Source organism: Perca flavescens, chromosome 20 (assembly GCF_004354835.1).
Source record: "Perca flavescens isolate YP-PL-M2 chromosome 20, PFLA_1.0, whole genome shotgun sequence".
Lineage (NCBI taxonomy): Eukaryota > Metazoa > Chordata > Actinopteri > Perciformes > Percidae > Perca > Perca flavescens.
The window spans coordinates 22,047,867-22,063,136 of NC_041350.1; the positions used below are offsets into that span (position 1 = coordinate 22,047,867).

The following is a 15,270-nucleotide window of genomic DNA, read 5'->3' on the forward strand; positions in this document are numbered from 1 at the left end:
ATAGTTTCATCAGCTGGCATAACGGAGAATGCTTTGTCCTCGTTCTCTTATGACACTGTTATGTAACTTTGAGCTTGGAGGCCTTAAATCGAGGGTCTCACTCTTCCTCAGGAATGTGCTTACACATACCTGCGCGTGCACACACACACACACACACACACACACACACACACACACACACACACATTCACTCACTATGTACATACAGTAAGACCCAGTGTTCAAACGTAGCAACTTTCCAGCTTATGATTTACATTCCACAGCAAATCAGCAGCTCGCTCAAATTACAGACTGTCGCACAGAACATAGTCAGGATCAGCGTGTGTGTGTGTGTGTGTGTGTGTGTGTGTGTGTGTGTGTGTGTGTGTGTGTGTGTGTGTGTGTGTGTGTGTGTGTGTGTGTGTGTGTGTGTGTTGTGTGTGTGTGTGTTAGTTTCTGACTCGTTATTGAGGGCAGGGCAGCGCAGGAAGTCCTGACTTCCTCCTCCATCACTGAGCCTCACCCGGCCCCCGGCAAAGATGTCCGCCGGTCTTGACTCACCGGAGATGGACCGAAGGGCTCTCTTGTGTGTGTGTGTGTGTATTTGTGTGTCTGTGTATGTAGCACTAATCCGGGATGTGTAGATACTGTACAATGCTATTTTAAAGTTGTCTCCCACATTTCCTCTGTCCCCTGCCCCTCTATCTCTCTTTTTATTCTCTCTCCTTCTTTTTCACTAAACTTCCCATCGTGTGTGTGTGTGTGTGTGTGTGTGTGTGTGTGTGTGTGTGTGTGTGTGTGTGTGTGTGTGTGTGTGTGTGTGTGTGTGTGTGTGTGTGTGTGTGTGTGTGTGTGTGTGTGTGTGTGTGTGTGTGTGTGTTGGCCAGGCAGTAGAGGAAGCTGTCGTGGGAGTGTCTTGCTCTTGGAGCTCTGAGGACAGATAACATTACCCTGCTGATGCTTACATAACTTCCAGGCAACGCCACATCACAACTGACCCAGACAAACACACACACAGGAATACGAATACCCATCTAGATTGGACAGCTGCCTCCATGGGGCGCTGATAGGGTATACAAAGAGTGTGTGTGTTGTACTTTAACGATCTTTCTCTATTTAGTAACGTGTTTTATGGAAATCCATCCAGTCCAGTTGTTTTGTATGCATGTCAGCTCACAAACTCTGGTTGGTCTGATACACACACACACACACACACACACACACCTTCCCAAGAGGGTCTGCGTTTCCTTTCAATGTGGTCACCACATGTGCAGGGCTGAAATGAAGGGAAGGAGACAAAGTGTTTCACTTCTTTTAAAAAGCTAAATACTGCTTCAGTTCGACGGACAGAACACCAACTGATACACACAGTTGATCTTCAATATTCACACTCACTGTCTGCACTGTTGATCAATAGATGAGTGTGTTTATGCAGTGTGCATAAGTTAGTGCATTATTACGGATGTAAGTTATTGGCCGTGTGTGAGACCAGGACTCTGTTTGAGTGTGTGTGTGTGTTGTGCTTTGGGGCCCAGTCGCAGCTGTCTTTAACAGCTGTATCATGAAACATCTGATGAAATGTTGCATCATCTCCTGTGTCTGTGTATGTAGGCAAATGTATGCACAGGCAGCTGGACAAAATCACAAGAAGGTGTTCTTTTTTTTCTTCTTCTTTTTTTTTTGCACTGAGTCCGTATTAAACATATAACAACACCTATCCGCCTTCCTGTCAGCTCTTCCCCCTGTGTGTCGGTGTTGTTGTTTTGTCTTTGTTACAGTGCCTTGTCATCATTCATGTGGTTTCCCTTGGATGCTTTAGACAGCGGGCTCTCAAACAAATATGTGCACACGTCACTGACCCCCTGAAATGAATGCACATCTGACCACAGACCTCACATTTATTTCAATGACCATCACAATAGGAATGTTAAATCATTGATGTGGTATAGTACAACTTAAAGGGTAACTACCGTTTTTTTTTCAACCCTATTTTCCTATGTTTTTATGTCTAAGTGACTGTGGGAACAACAATCTTTGACATTGGTCCAGTATTAAGCAAGATTGTGCCGTCTGCAGCGGCGAAACAAGCTACAATGTAAGTTAATAGGGCAATTGTCCAGCTTGTATTTACCTTCACAAAAGTGCTCGTTTTGACAGGCTCAGATTAATATTCTAAGTGTCTGACAACATTATAGAAAGGATTTCTAAGGAGGTCGACCGTTCTGTTAAAGAGTAAGATCCTTTTTTTAAACATAAAAATGAAAGCCAATTAGTAGTAATATTAAATTATCACAGACTTATACTTTTTGTTGTTTGAGAATTGCATGTAGGCAGTGAATGAGAAGGGCCGAGCACCAGGGTTCATGGGATACGTGGTCCTATTGTAATTATGAGAAACACTGGTCTCGTTTTGTTTTTGGAAACTATTTGAAATTATCAACCGGAGCCGGATACCCCCTTGGTGCCCCTCAAATGGCCAGATTACACACTTACATGCTTATTCCCTATAGTTGCTCAGGTAATTTAGTGATGTCATCCCACATGCAGGATATGACCTCATAACTGATCTCTGACCTGACCTCTCCGGTAGTCGGAAGCGGAAGAGGCAGCAGATGGAAGATGAGAAAGGTTTTTTTTTTTTTTTTTTTTTTTTGGGGCTGTGTTGTCTGGGATTCCAGCAGGATTAGGCAGAGGAAGTCGTGACTGTGTTTGTGGTGCTTAAAGGGCAAAGCTGGAGGCAAGACGAGAGAGTGACGTTACCGCAGTGTGGATCATAGACCACATTCACTTTTACACACATGGGCACAATAACAACCACTTGAGTACACACGTTCATCTGCTTGATTACCCTGAACTATTCAAAATGGCAAACAGTCTAATACTATATGACTTACAGCAGAGTGTGTGAGTGTGTGAGTGAGTGTGTGTGTGTGTGTGTGTGTGTGTGTGTGTGTGTGTGTGTGTGTGAGAAGGGTAGCAGGACAAAGAGGGTCTTGTATTTTGGGGAGGGGTTGGGGGGTAGTTGAGCCTGTTGGGTCCAGTCCTGGGGGCCAGGGATGGGAATGTTCTGTGTGTGTGAGAGCAGAGGAATGCTGCTGTTTGCTGAGTGAAGAGCACAGAGGCAGCAGAGACTGTCCAAACACACGTCTGTTTGTCAAGAGTGTGTGTGTGTGTGTGTCTGAGAGGGGGCGACTGAGACACATCGAGAAAGTGTGTATTTGGGACAGTGTGCGAGCAAGAGGTAAAGTGTGCTATGAGCAGTGATGGAAAGTAACGTGTGTGTGTTCTCCCCATGCTATGACCTTCTACTCAATGAGGACTTTCATAGTCTCCATGGTAGGGGAGCAGACAGGACTGAAAGAGGTCTGTCTCTTCATACCTGTGACCTACTCACTACACACACACACGCACACTCTGCACACTTTGCTCAGGTTGTGTTTGTGTGTGCGTAGGTGTGTGTGTTTGCTATACCGTTACCTGTTTGTTTGGCTGGTAAGAGGTCAGGGAGGTGGGTGAGAGATGGAGGAATGGAAGGAAAGAGGGGATGATTTAGAAAAGGTGACGAGAGAGAGACAGAGGAGAAAAAAGGGGGTGGAGAATGAATTAGGGAAATAAGTATGAAGTAGGAAAGGATGAAGTGAGTAATATTTTTAAATGAAAAGAGGGACTTGATGTGAGTAATAGATGAACAGAGGAAAAGAGAGGAGGATCATGCAGGAGAAATTCCTGAAAATTTGGAAGGAGGATAAGGGGAAAGGAGAGCAGGATGGAGTGAGTAAGAGGAGTGAAGGTGTGGATGGAGGGAAGAATAGTTAAATATGTGTGACATAAGAATATATGGATATATGGATGGAATAAAGAGAGAGGAAATGAGAGAAAAGCAAGGGATGGATGAAAAAAGGAGTCAAAGGGTCATTTCACCTAAATTTCAAAAGGAAAAAAGCCTTAGTTTAGCTACCAGAGCCAAGTGATCAAATATTTTGGGGTTTCTGTAATTTGGACAAAATGACCCTTTAAAGGAAATCATGTTTAGAATATTCAACTGACATTTGATCAAAACTATTATATTATACTTGTAGAGCTGCAAAGATTAATCGATTAATCCGTTTCATTCATTTTTTTATGAAACGAAATGCTCTGATTCCAGCCTCTTAAATGTGATTATTTTCTAGTTTATTCATGCCTCTATGACAGTAAACTGAATATCTTTGAGTTGTGGACAAAACAAGACATTCAAGGACGGCATCTTGGGCTTTGGATTGATTTTCATTTCCTGACATTTTATAGACCAAATAACTAGTCGCTTAATTGATAAAATGATTGACAGATTATTCAAAAAGGAAAATAATCGTTAGTTGCAGCGCTACATACTTGTGTTTGTAGGTAGTAATGGTGTTAGTGTGTGAGTGTGTGCGCGGTGTGATTTATTCGAAGGCCAAGTCTGCCTCCAGCTGTCCCAACGGGGTCCCAATGACTTTACCAGCTGCAGACCTCCATCACAGAGAGACGGAGGAAGAGAGAGTTGGAGACAGATTGCGGGGGGGGCATGAATTGTGGAAAAGTCAACATCATTTTCAATCTGCTAATTCTATTAGATTTTCTTGCTTCTTCTTCAGAGCTGAGTTTTTTTTTTTTTTTTTAGTTCCATCCATCATAATGCTAAAGACATCAGCATCTCCAAGACCTTTACATCTATTTGCCAGATATAAGGGCTTACCTTTGGTACAAGTTGATTCAATGGAAAAAAGGGCATTTCGACATACACACACTTCACGCTGGCCTGCCCTCCCCCACCCCCCCCAATGATTGACACATGTAGAATTTTCTTCAGCTGCCTGGTTAAATGAAGAATTCTTCTCCTCCCCTGCAGGTCCTGCTGAGGTTCCCATGATGTCTCCGAATGGGTCAATCCCCCCCATCCATGTACCCCCAGGATACATCTCACAGGTTAGTTTGTGTGTTTGTGTTGAGAAGTGTGTGTTCTCTATTGGATGTCCTCACAAGAACAGTAAGATGAGAAAAATCTCCCAGAGTGAGGATTGTATCAGTAGGCTTTTAAAAATAAGTTTGCCATGAATTGAGTAAATGTTGGGTTTGCCATGTTACTGCTGTGGAGGGGTTAAAGGTTATTGAATCATCAAGTCAACGAGTCAATAGTCTGTCCTCACAAGTATAGTGTTACAAGTACAGCTGTGGTCTGCATGTGGTCGGATTGTGTTTCTATGCCAATGGAAGTCAGGTCATTGGCTCACCGTGGGTGTGTGTTTGTGTTTGCATGTGTGTGGGTCCACTAATGTGTGAGTAGGGACTGGTCCAAGTGTGAGCGGGAAACACTGTCACTCTTACATAAATAAGCCTGATAGGGGAGACAGGCACTGGGTGGGTAGGCTTTTGGGGGTGAGGGGTGAAAGAAGGGATGGATGGAGAAAGAGCACTGCGGTGGTGGAAAGTAGTGCATTGACAGATGGATTTTGCACGTGTGTGTGTTCTCAGTGGTTTTTGCTAATGGCTACATTGTAATGGTGGGTGGGTGGGTGGGTGTGTGCACATGTGCATGCATATTTGTACGTCCCTTCCAGTTTGTATTATTCGGAATGTGTGTCTGTGCGTGCGTGTGTGTGCGTGCGTGTGCGTGTGCGTGTGCGTGTGCGTGTGCGTGTGCGTGTGCGTGTGCGTGTGTGTGTGTGTGTGTGTGTGTGTGTCCCCTTGCCAGTAAATGTTGCGTGGGTTTGTTGGTCGGATCCACATGTGCTCATGTCGGGACTTTGCCCTTGTTTTCCTGTAAATACTCTGTTTTTCTCCTCGGCAGCAGAGGAGGGGGTTTGAGGGGCTGATGGAGGGCCTCCTCTTCTTCCTCCTCCTCCTCCTCTTGTTCTTCTCCCCCTCTCTCAGTTGTTCTCACTCGGGTTAGTTCTGTAACCCTCTTCCTCCCATCCTGACCCCCTTTAATACTCTCTCTCTCTGTCTGTCAAATTCTGGCACAGAGTCTGTTGCTTCTCTCTGTGTGTGTGTGTGTGTTGATGTTGTTAATGTTGTTAATGTTGTTAATGTTGTTAATGTTGTTAATGTTGTTGATGTTGTTGATGTTGTTGTTAGAGACCAGTAGATGATTTCCCCTCTCTGCAAGGAGTGTGTGTGTTCGCTCTCTGCTTGGAATGCAGGCCTGTGAAAGTGTCTGAATAGTTGGGGGGTGGGGGGGGGTTGTGTGTGTGTATCCTAGACCGTGAAAGTGAATAGATGTATGGAATCTATGTTAATTTGAGGCACAGGCACTCCTTTTGAAACGTGTCGTTATTGGAATCTGCAGACCATCTGATGACAACATAGCGGCACTTGTTTTCACCCCCTAAACGACCATAGCATCCTGTTAGCACAATGTCTCACTTGTTAAATAGATTATGCCATTCATTCCTTTATTATATATCCACCTTTCGACAGTCAGGGCACCTGCTCTTGCACAAATGATTGACAGCATAATTTTGTAAGAGCAGCTGCTCTAGGACCTTTTGAATCTTTAAAATATCTTTAAAAATAGATATAAAGAATATTAGAATATTAAAGGACTAGTTTGACAATTTGAGAAACATGCTTATTCGCTTTCTCTGCAACAGTTGGACGATAAGGTTGATCATAAGATTGACATAAGAGTGGTATCAATCTTCTCGTCTAAGTCAATAGCCCAGAGTGTTAAACTATTCCTTTATTTTATATCGGCATAAATCACATGTAGAAACTAGAGGAGTCTACACTTATAATTAATTGATTAATTGATAATCTGTACTTTAGCCTCTTGACTCAAATGACGTTTTAATGTCATGTACCAGATGCCAAATTGAAACTAAGTAATAAAATACAAACTGATTCCATGAACCACTTTGAGCGAGCACTATCCAGGGAACCCTCCACTCGGCAACGTACAAAGCAATCACACGCTGTGTGCACTTTACTGACCTCATTTGATTTGTGGGTACAAATGCCATTTTGGAGCTGTGTGCAAAATTTCCAAGTGTACTGTTAACTGTGAACTGTGACTTCCTGAAACATATTTTTACCCCTCTCTTACACTCACCTCCCTTTCACTTCTTGTCTCTCTCCTGCAGGTGCTGGAGGATAACACAGGGGTCCGCCGGGTGGTGGTGACCCCCCAGTCTCCAGAATGCTACCCTCCCTCCTACTCTCCGGCCCTCTCCCCCACACACCACCTGCCCCCATACCTGACTCACCCTCACTTCATCCCCAACTCTCACTCGTTCTACCCCCCTGTCAGCCCTGGGGAGCTGCCCCCCCACCAGTACTACCAGCACCACCTTCCCCCCATGTATGGCGATCCAGGTACTGACATGCTGACTGGGCTTAATGCCACTGCCAAAGAAATCAGGGGATTGATGTGGAGTTACAAATTAAATTATGAATCCAATTTAAAATATGCTTTGTACAAATATTCACTCGGACATAAATGTTCTTCTCTTCTTTCATCTCCTCTACTTCAGAAATCATCCCAGTTTATGGGATGTCTAACTACATAGGCAGAGAGGAGACATACAGTAAGCCCCAGCCCAAAAAGATAAAGGAACAGAGACAACTAGAGCGACAGAACCGACTTAATTCCCCTCCCTCCACGCTCTATAAGGGCAGCCTGGGGCCAGCACACAATGGATACAGGTGACCATACTGCTTCTGTGGCCATCAAGTGTTGAGAATGTAGTTCAATAACAACTCAAGTGGTCATTCACTGCGGTCAAAACTGTTCCTGGTCGCAAATATGGATTCATATTTCATAAATTGTGGCTGGCGTGATTTTTTTTCTTCTTCTTCTGTGTCTAACACTGTTGTAACTTTATTTGGGATGCAGCAACAAATCACATGCCCCATCGCTTGGGTCAGTGGGGTCAGGGGGCGGACTCGGCAGTCCAGGAGGGAAGAAGCCAGAGAGACGGCTCCGCAGCAGTCCACGAAACAGTGAACCAGAAACACACACACAAGGTAGGACACACACACACACACACACACACACACACACACACACACACACACACACACACACACACACACACACACACACACACACACACACACACACACACACACACACACACACACACACACACACACACACACACACACACACACAGCAATTCCAGAGACTGGCACACACTGCTGATGAACAGCAACAATTGTTCACAGTAGGTTTGGATGTTTTCCTTTCCAGAAAGCACACGACACAGATGCTAAATCCCCAAAAAAGCTAAATCAGCTGCTAGTCAGGCCTTTTTATGTTCATAATAGTGGATATCTCAATATGCAACCAAACCAGCTCGTATTTCTTTGTGAAGGACTCTCTTCTGTCCCCGCTGACCTCTCTCTCTCTCTCTCTCGGTCTCTGTGACAGTCTTTGTCCTCTTCAACCTCAGCCCCTCTGCATTCAAGCGGGCCAGATAAAACACACCTTTCGTTCCTCTCTTTATCTCACTCTGTTTTTCTCACAGAAAATTCATCAAAAAAAAATGAATGGATGTAGGCAGCCTCATTGAGGTGAAGGTGTGTGTGTGTGTGTGTGTGTGTGTGTGTGTGTGTGTGTGTGTGTGTGTGTGTGTCTGGGTAACCACATAGCTGAACCTGTCCCTGAGCGCTATCGTTTTACCCTCGCTACAATACTGGCCTTGTTGGTGAAGGCTGAGCCACGGTGGGGGGGTGGGGGGGTGGGGAAGAGAGACGGGAGAGAGAGAGACGGGAGAGGGAGTCACATACCTGTAGAGTACTGCTTGAGATGAAGGAAACCTTTTGAGCTTCGAGATTTAGACACCACAGCTCAGCCTTAACACACACACACACAAAGAAAGAAGTGCATGTGCAAAGACATGAGGGCGCGCGCACACACTTGTGGTACTGTTCCTCTTTAATGACATGTCTTTTGACACGTATTTATGTATGAGTTATTACTCATACACGCACACACACACACAACGCACACAGTTATCCGCAGAGGTGACGACAGAAAAACATAACAAGAGACATTAATTCATCTCTTCCCTTGCTGTAACTGTCAAACTCTTCTTTAAATTTACCCTCCCCATAAAACTTTGCTTTAGTCCCTCACAGCATGGTGTTGGATCAGAGGAATATTAATAAATATCAGCTCAGCTGACTACATTGTTATCTAGATGACTAGATACCAATAGATTTAAGTGAGAACATTTACCCATTAAAAATATGTCATTGATGATTTAATCTAATCAGTATTATTGCTCACACACTCAAATGCATTTACACCTGCACACATATTTTCATAGAGCGTAGCGCATGTGCAAGTCTGGACATCTGCAAATGCAAAACACACACACCCACACACACACACACACACACACACACACGCACATGAGGCGGTGGGGGAGACTGCACAACGTCTTACAGTACACACACACACACACACACACACACACATACATACACATAGCAGGCTGACATAGAACACATAGCCAAAGCAGGAAAAGGAAAGCAAGGTCGACAGCTCAGCTTGTGAGTATCATAGTTTCATGTGGCATCTACTGTAGTACTCAAACCACAAAAACACACATGACAGACATAGCATGTCAGCATGTCCTCGGTTGTCTGTTCTGGTCTGCCAGGGTCTCAGTACTGGGCTGGCGATCAGGCTGAGTCAGCTAGATGTACAGTACCACACAACACACATCAACACACAGACACACACATGCACCCCGTGACTGGGCTTCCTGCAAAACAATCGGAGCATGAGGGTCCAGAGGATTGGTGGGAGGTAGTGGGGGCAAACAGAGAGAGGAGAGAAATGTAAGATTTGAAGGCTAGTCGAGAGAGGAGGGAGATGGATAGAAGGTTTGTAAAGAGAAAAGAAAAACAGAACTCCTACATCACAGGGAGAGATGGAAAGATAGAGACAGAGAGTTAAAAAGCAGAGTACAAACATTCCGACAAAGTTGCTGCTTGGCCCGGCGCGTCCAAGTATGGTCCAACCCAGAATACCACACACACACACACACACACACACACACAGCCGCCTCGCTTTGCCCTTGCTGTGTGTGTGTGTGTGTGTGTGTGTGTGTGTGTGTGTGTGTGTGTGTGTGTGTGTGTGTGTGTGTGTGTGTGTGTGTGTGTGTGTGTGTGTGTGTGTGTGTGTGTGTGTGTGTGTGTGTGTGTGTGTGTGTGTGTGGCTATTGCCCCAGTGCCAGTAAGGCAGCAGGCTGACTTGGCGAGCACTGTGTCCATTCCCCAGTAAAGCCAGCTCTACTGGCCGTTATCCTCAAAACTGAGCTGCTTGCTGAGCAGAAACAGATGTGGGCCCCGTCCCCTCTGTTCCTCCATCTTGGCTCTGCATCATCACCACCGCAGATCCTGTCTCTCACTCAGAGAAACTGGGGTTTCAGCAGAAACAGATGGGCCAGCACCCTCAGCTCCTCCATCTTTGGTTCTACCTCAGTGCCAAGTGCTGTGAATTCAGGAGAAACCAGATGTGCGCAGTGACTGCTGTGTCCGCCATGTTGGCTCTGGTGAATGGGATTTTAGGACATTATGGATTTAACTTAAATTGAAATGATCTAGAACTAGTTTTACTTTATTTTTCCTGAGTGCACTTTCACTGAGTGATTCCTTAAATGTTATTTTCAGTTGCACAATCTTCTTAGCAACAAAAATAAGGGAAAGCATTTCATATATCTTCAGTGTTGACATAGTGACTGTAGACCAAATACATTTCTAAAGATTTTTCTTCATTGCCAAACATAATGACAATGTGCCAACTAAGAAGCATGTTTTGAAATAAGGAAAACCCTCCTGGAATGTAATCTTGTGTCAGTTCTGGGCACATTCTTCGCTTTGGACTAGATTAACTAACTACAATACCATCCAACCAAGGTTTAACCTGAACAGGAACCCATTTACCAGAGGAACTTACAGTGCCTGGCAGACTGTGTTAATTAAATTTTAATTATTATTTATTTATTTTAAATAAATTAAAATCTTTTATTGAAGTTTACCATAATAAGATATGTTCTCGCAGCACCTTTAACACAAAGCTAACTTTAGGTGAAAAACCAATGTGGCCACAAGTGACAATAACAGGATCATTTCTCACTTCATCGACAATTCCAAAGTCCCCTCTTCCACTCAGGTCAAAAGCCTCGGTGTCATCCTCAATAGCACACTTTCTTTTGAAAAACGCATCAATAATCTCACCCGGTCGGCTTACTTTCACTTAGGCGCCATACACCACCTTCGTCCATCACTTACACCCAATAATACTGCTACTCTCATCCACGCTCTTGTCACTTCCCGTATTGATTATTGTAACTCCCTCCTCTCTGGCCATGCAGTTGCTGAATCTGTCTTCATTTCAGCTCAACAAAGGTCAGTTTAAAAGATTTTCGTCAGATTTTGAGAGACTCTAGTCACCTCATTCCGCTCGTCATTCCCGGGTGAGTCCCGACTGCCCTGCCGCTGACTGAACATGTCAGGTCGGCCAAAATGAACGCCGACAGCCCCCAGACGGACGACTGCACGGGACACACCGAACAGATTTGACTCACTGACCTCACCAGACTGTCCCACGGCCGATAATCGGCTTGGTGTGTCAGCGCCCTAAGGTGTCCTTGAGTGCTATGAAAAGCACCCATAAATAAAATGTATTATTATTATTATTATCATTATTACAATTGTAAATGCTAAAACATATCTAGTGTCACTGAAGCACAAGAATAGAGAGGAGACATTAAGTAAGTGAACTGACTTAACAGCAGTATCTATCTAAAGTTTGCTACATTGCGCTAACATTAGCATCCATAAGCTAAGAACTGCAAGAGCGTGTTTAATTGTTTATGAACTGAGCATTACATTTGTAAAAGGAATAATGTGCTTTTGCTAAATTTGTAGAGAAATAATGTGTTTTTAAAGTTTAAAGATGGCATTAAAAAACATCAGGTGACCATTAACAAGACATTGTAGGAAGTCAGATTCATGCTGCAGTTTCCTACTAATGAAGAAGCAGTGCTAATTAAATCAGAACTCACAACAATTAGCGGTGGTAAAAACAGCCTTATAAAAGCACAATGTCCTGTAATGTTTTGGTGATGTCATCCTCGTTAGCTCTAGTGGCCTTTGACCGAGTCATGACTCAGCGCTTATATTAACATCAAACCCCTCTTCCAGCTCCTCCTGCTGTAACTGTAGTAACAGGACTGGAAATGATGTGAAAATGAGTGTGTCACACTCCCACCCTTAGCTTACTGGACTGTTTTGATGTGGATCGCCATGGCAATAATCCCACCCCCCCACCCCCTCCAAACTCCAACCCCTTCCCACAAACCCAAATACGGCCATGTTTGTAGGGCAAGATGGAGGGCAGTGGGGTGGAAAAGAGAGACTAGAAGAGGGAATGAAAAAAAGAGATGAGGAAATGGGAAAGAAGAGAAGTGATGGACACAAAATTGGGAAGTTAAAGAGTCAACAGAGGGGGATTTACAAAAAAACAGAGAGAGAACAAGGGATGGCTTTACCAGCAGAGGAATGTATTTCCCGCTGATATCATGTAACCGGACTAGTGGGATTAAAAGGGGAGGTTGTTCTCGCCAATCACAATGAGTACACCAGACGTTACCCCATACAGCTGAATCAACCTTGTGATACAAGTGACACACTATCAAACTACGGCACCCGGCCACTCTGCATTAACCAGAACTGGGTTACATAATATTTGAAGTCCTTTCAATTGCTTCGGGGTAGAACTGAGTTTGACGTGACTAATTAAGTTGTAAGTAAAGTGCACAAACTCAATGCATCTGGGGCTTAGTGCTCAAAAAGATTTCGAGAGGATAGAAAGGTTCTGCGTGACTATTTTAAGACCAATATTGGGCTAATTTGGAGACCACCCTTTACTTTTTCACATTGTGTATCACTGGGTGTGAACATGATGTAACCATTTCATGTTTTCCATCCACGCAAATTGATTTCTAACAATTGGCAACAAAAGAAACATCAAAATAATAAAATAAAGCGCTCAAGTGAGTGAAGGAAGATTTTTTTTTTTTTTTAGTCATAAAGGACAACTTGGTGTGGATGGGAGATAAAATAAACGTGTACTTTATCTCCAATAGTAGGGACATAGACTTGATCAATCTGCATTTCTGTCCCCGACCCATCTGCCTACTCTTGTGTCTTTATTATCTCTGTATCTTTGTTAGCCTTTCTCCATTCCTCTGCCACTATCAGTCTCTTTCTGCTTCTGCTGTCTTTTTGAGTGTGAATTTGTCTTCCACTCTGTCTGCAGTCACTCTCTCAAGACTTTTTGGGCTGAGCAGGGTCGAATGGGGTCAGGGTTCTGTGAAACTCATCCCCCATAATCCCTCGCTGCCTGGCCAGGTGGCTGCGCTGTACCCAGCACGTACACACTTATATAAACACGTGCATACATACGCACACATTCATGCTCTTCTTGGAAAAGTGGAGAGAGTTTTTGTGTCGCTTGGCAGTTGAGGCGCTCATCTCTTTTCTCAGTGAGACGGCTGCAGTGGACAAGGTCTGTCTGTGTCTCTCCGTCTGTTTATATGCATACATGAAACCCGGTTATTGAGAGAAATCAGGTTAAGGCAGGGAATTGGAGAATGCAATTACATGTGTTTATACTGAGACTTATTTATTTTAGTTTCAGGTTAAGTTTGACTTTGGATTTCATTATTTTGGACACAACGACACACAAATAGTGTTTTGAATAGTGTTAGATATTTCTGCACTTATTTGCTCTCTTTCACATTCTTACGCTACTTCTCTGTTCCTCTGTGCCAGTCTCTCTGTCTGTCTCTCCCTCTCTAATCCCCTTTTTAAACGATCAGTGCCCTGGCCATGGGAACTGAACCTTCACCATGACAACTACAATTTCAGGCATGTCCCAACGACTTCTCTTGTGTGTGTGTGTGTGTGTGTGTGTGTGTGTGTGTGTGTGTGTGTGTGTGTGTGTGTGTGTGTGTGTGTGTGTGTGTGTGTGTGTGTGTGTGTGTGTGTGTGTGTGTGTGTGTGTGTGTGTGTGTGTGTGTGTGTGTGTGTGTGTGTGTGTGTGTGTGTGTGTGTGTGTGTGTGTGTGTGTGTGTGTGTGTGTGTGGCCCAGCTGTTGAACAGATGGAATGCTCACTATGTAGCAGATGATAATGGTGTGGAATCCAAGGTCTGTGCCCCTCTCTACCTTAATTTTCCTCTTCCCTCTCCTCTCTCCTTCTCAACTCTGTCCCCAGTCCTTCCTCTCTGTCCTCTGCTGTCTGTCTGTCCTCCCTCTCATCTGCACATCTATCTCTCTCTGTCCCTTTTCTTCCAGCTGAGTGTCCGTTACTTTGCTTTGTTCTCCCTGATTAGAGGCTTCTAAAGATGGGTATCATATCTCACTTTGTTCCTTTACAGCAACACACACACACACACCCTGTGGCCCTGGATGTGTGTGGAGTGGGGGCTGAATGAGTGCCACATTTTTCAAATTTTTTTTCTCCAGGCCTTAAAGGTCTTTTTCTGTCCCAGTGCAGACAGACTGCGTCTAACAACCACAGGCCGTCATGCAGGAGGAATGCAACCTCCTCCTTAGTTTTACTGTAGCTCTATATGCAAGTGGAGCCACTAATAGAGTGTGTAGGTGTGCGACAATAAAAAAGATTGTTGTAAACATGCCCATGTATTTGAGGAAGACTGAGGGAGGGAGTAAGGAATGAGACAAATAGAAACAGAATGAGGCTCACGTATAGTAATAATGTGAATGTGCGCTTACAAATAGTCCAATGTGTGTTTTCCTACTTTGTTCCAGTGTGGATAAGTTGTTTCAGGTGTCCAGGATTTTGGAAATAAAAGCCTAATTCATTTTCTATTTAGGCAATTATAGGTGACTGGAAGTTGGAGCACTTTAAAGGCTGGAAAAGGCATGATGGTTGTGTCATCAGTACAAAAGATGAGCAACTATGTTAGAAAATATAATAAAACATCAAAGATAATGTTTTGCAGAGATGTCAACTACAAATCCAAAGGAGAATTATGGTAAGAAACATTCATTCACAGAGCTTAAATTAGTGTTGTGTGTGCTGTCAGCGGTGGGCAAAAGCTTTATGGAAACCTGATTCCATTTTATTAGTAGTTGAGTAGTAGGAAAAAACACTTTATTAACTTTTTTGCTGAAAGTTAGATGAGAAGATGAATGATGATTTCATATTTGAGCAAGCAGAATGGTCCGGGAAGTTAATAAATGGCTCCACCACATGATGGTAGGCAGATTTTTTTTTAACTTTTTGACAG

At 43.9% G+C, this 15,270-nt stretch overlaps 1 protein-coding gene across 5 annotated transcripts in view; it reads left to right on the plus strand.

Annotated features, from left to right (window-relative positions):
• fndc3ba (fibronectin type III domain containing 3Ba) overlaps nucleotides 1–15,270 on the plus strand; it is a 102,470-nt gene that overhangs the window by 43,492 nt on the left and 43,708 nt on the right. For 4 of the 5 annotated variants that reach the window (XM_028565546.1, XM_028565547.1, XM_028565548.1 and 1 more), the window contains 4 exons: nucleotides 4,850–4,926; nucleotides 7,080–7,311; nucleotides 7,470–7,641; nucleotides 7,832–7,962. In XM_028565546.1, the coding sequence (XP_028421347.1) occupies nucleotides 4,850–4,926; nucleotides 7,080–7,311; nucleotides 7,470–7,641; nucleotides 7,832–7,962 (612 nt within the window). Of the gene's footprint in view, nucleotides 1–1,154; nucleotides 1,165–4,849; nucleotides 4,927–7,079; nucleotides 7,312–7,469; nucleotides 7,642–7,831; nucleotides 7,963–15,270 lie in introns of those variants that run through there. The other variant, XM_028565550.1, reaches the window with a different exon arrangement.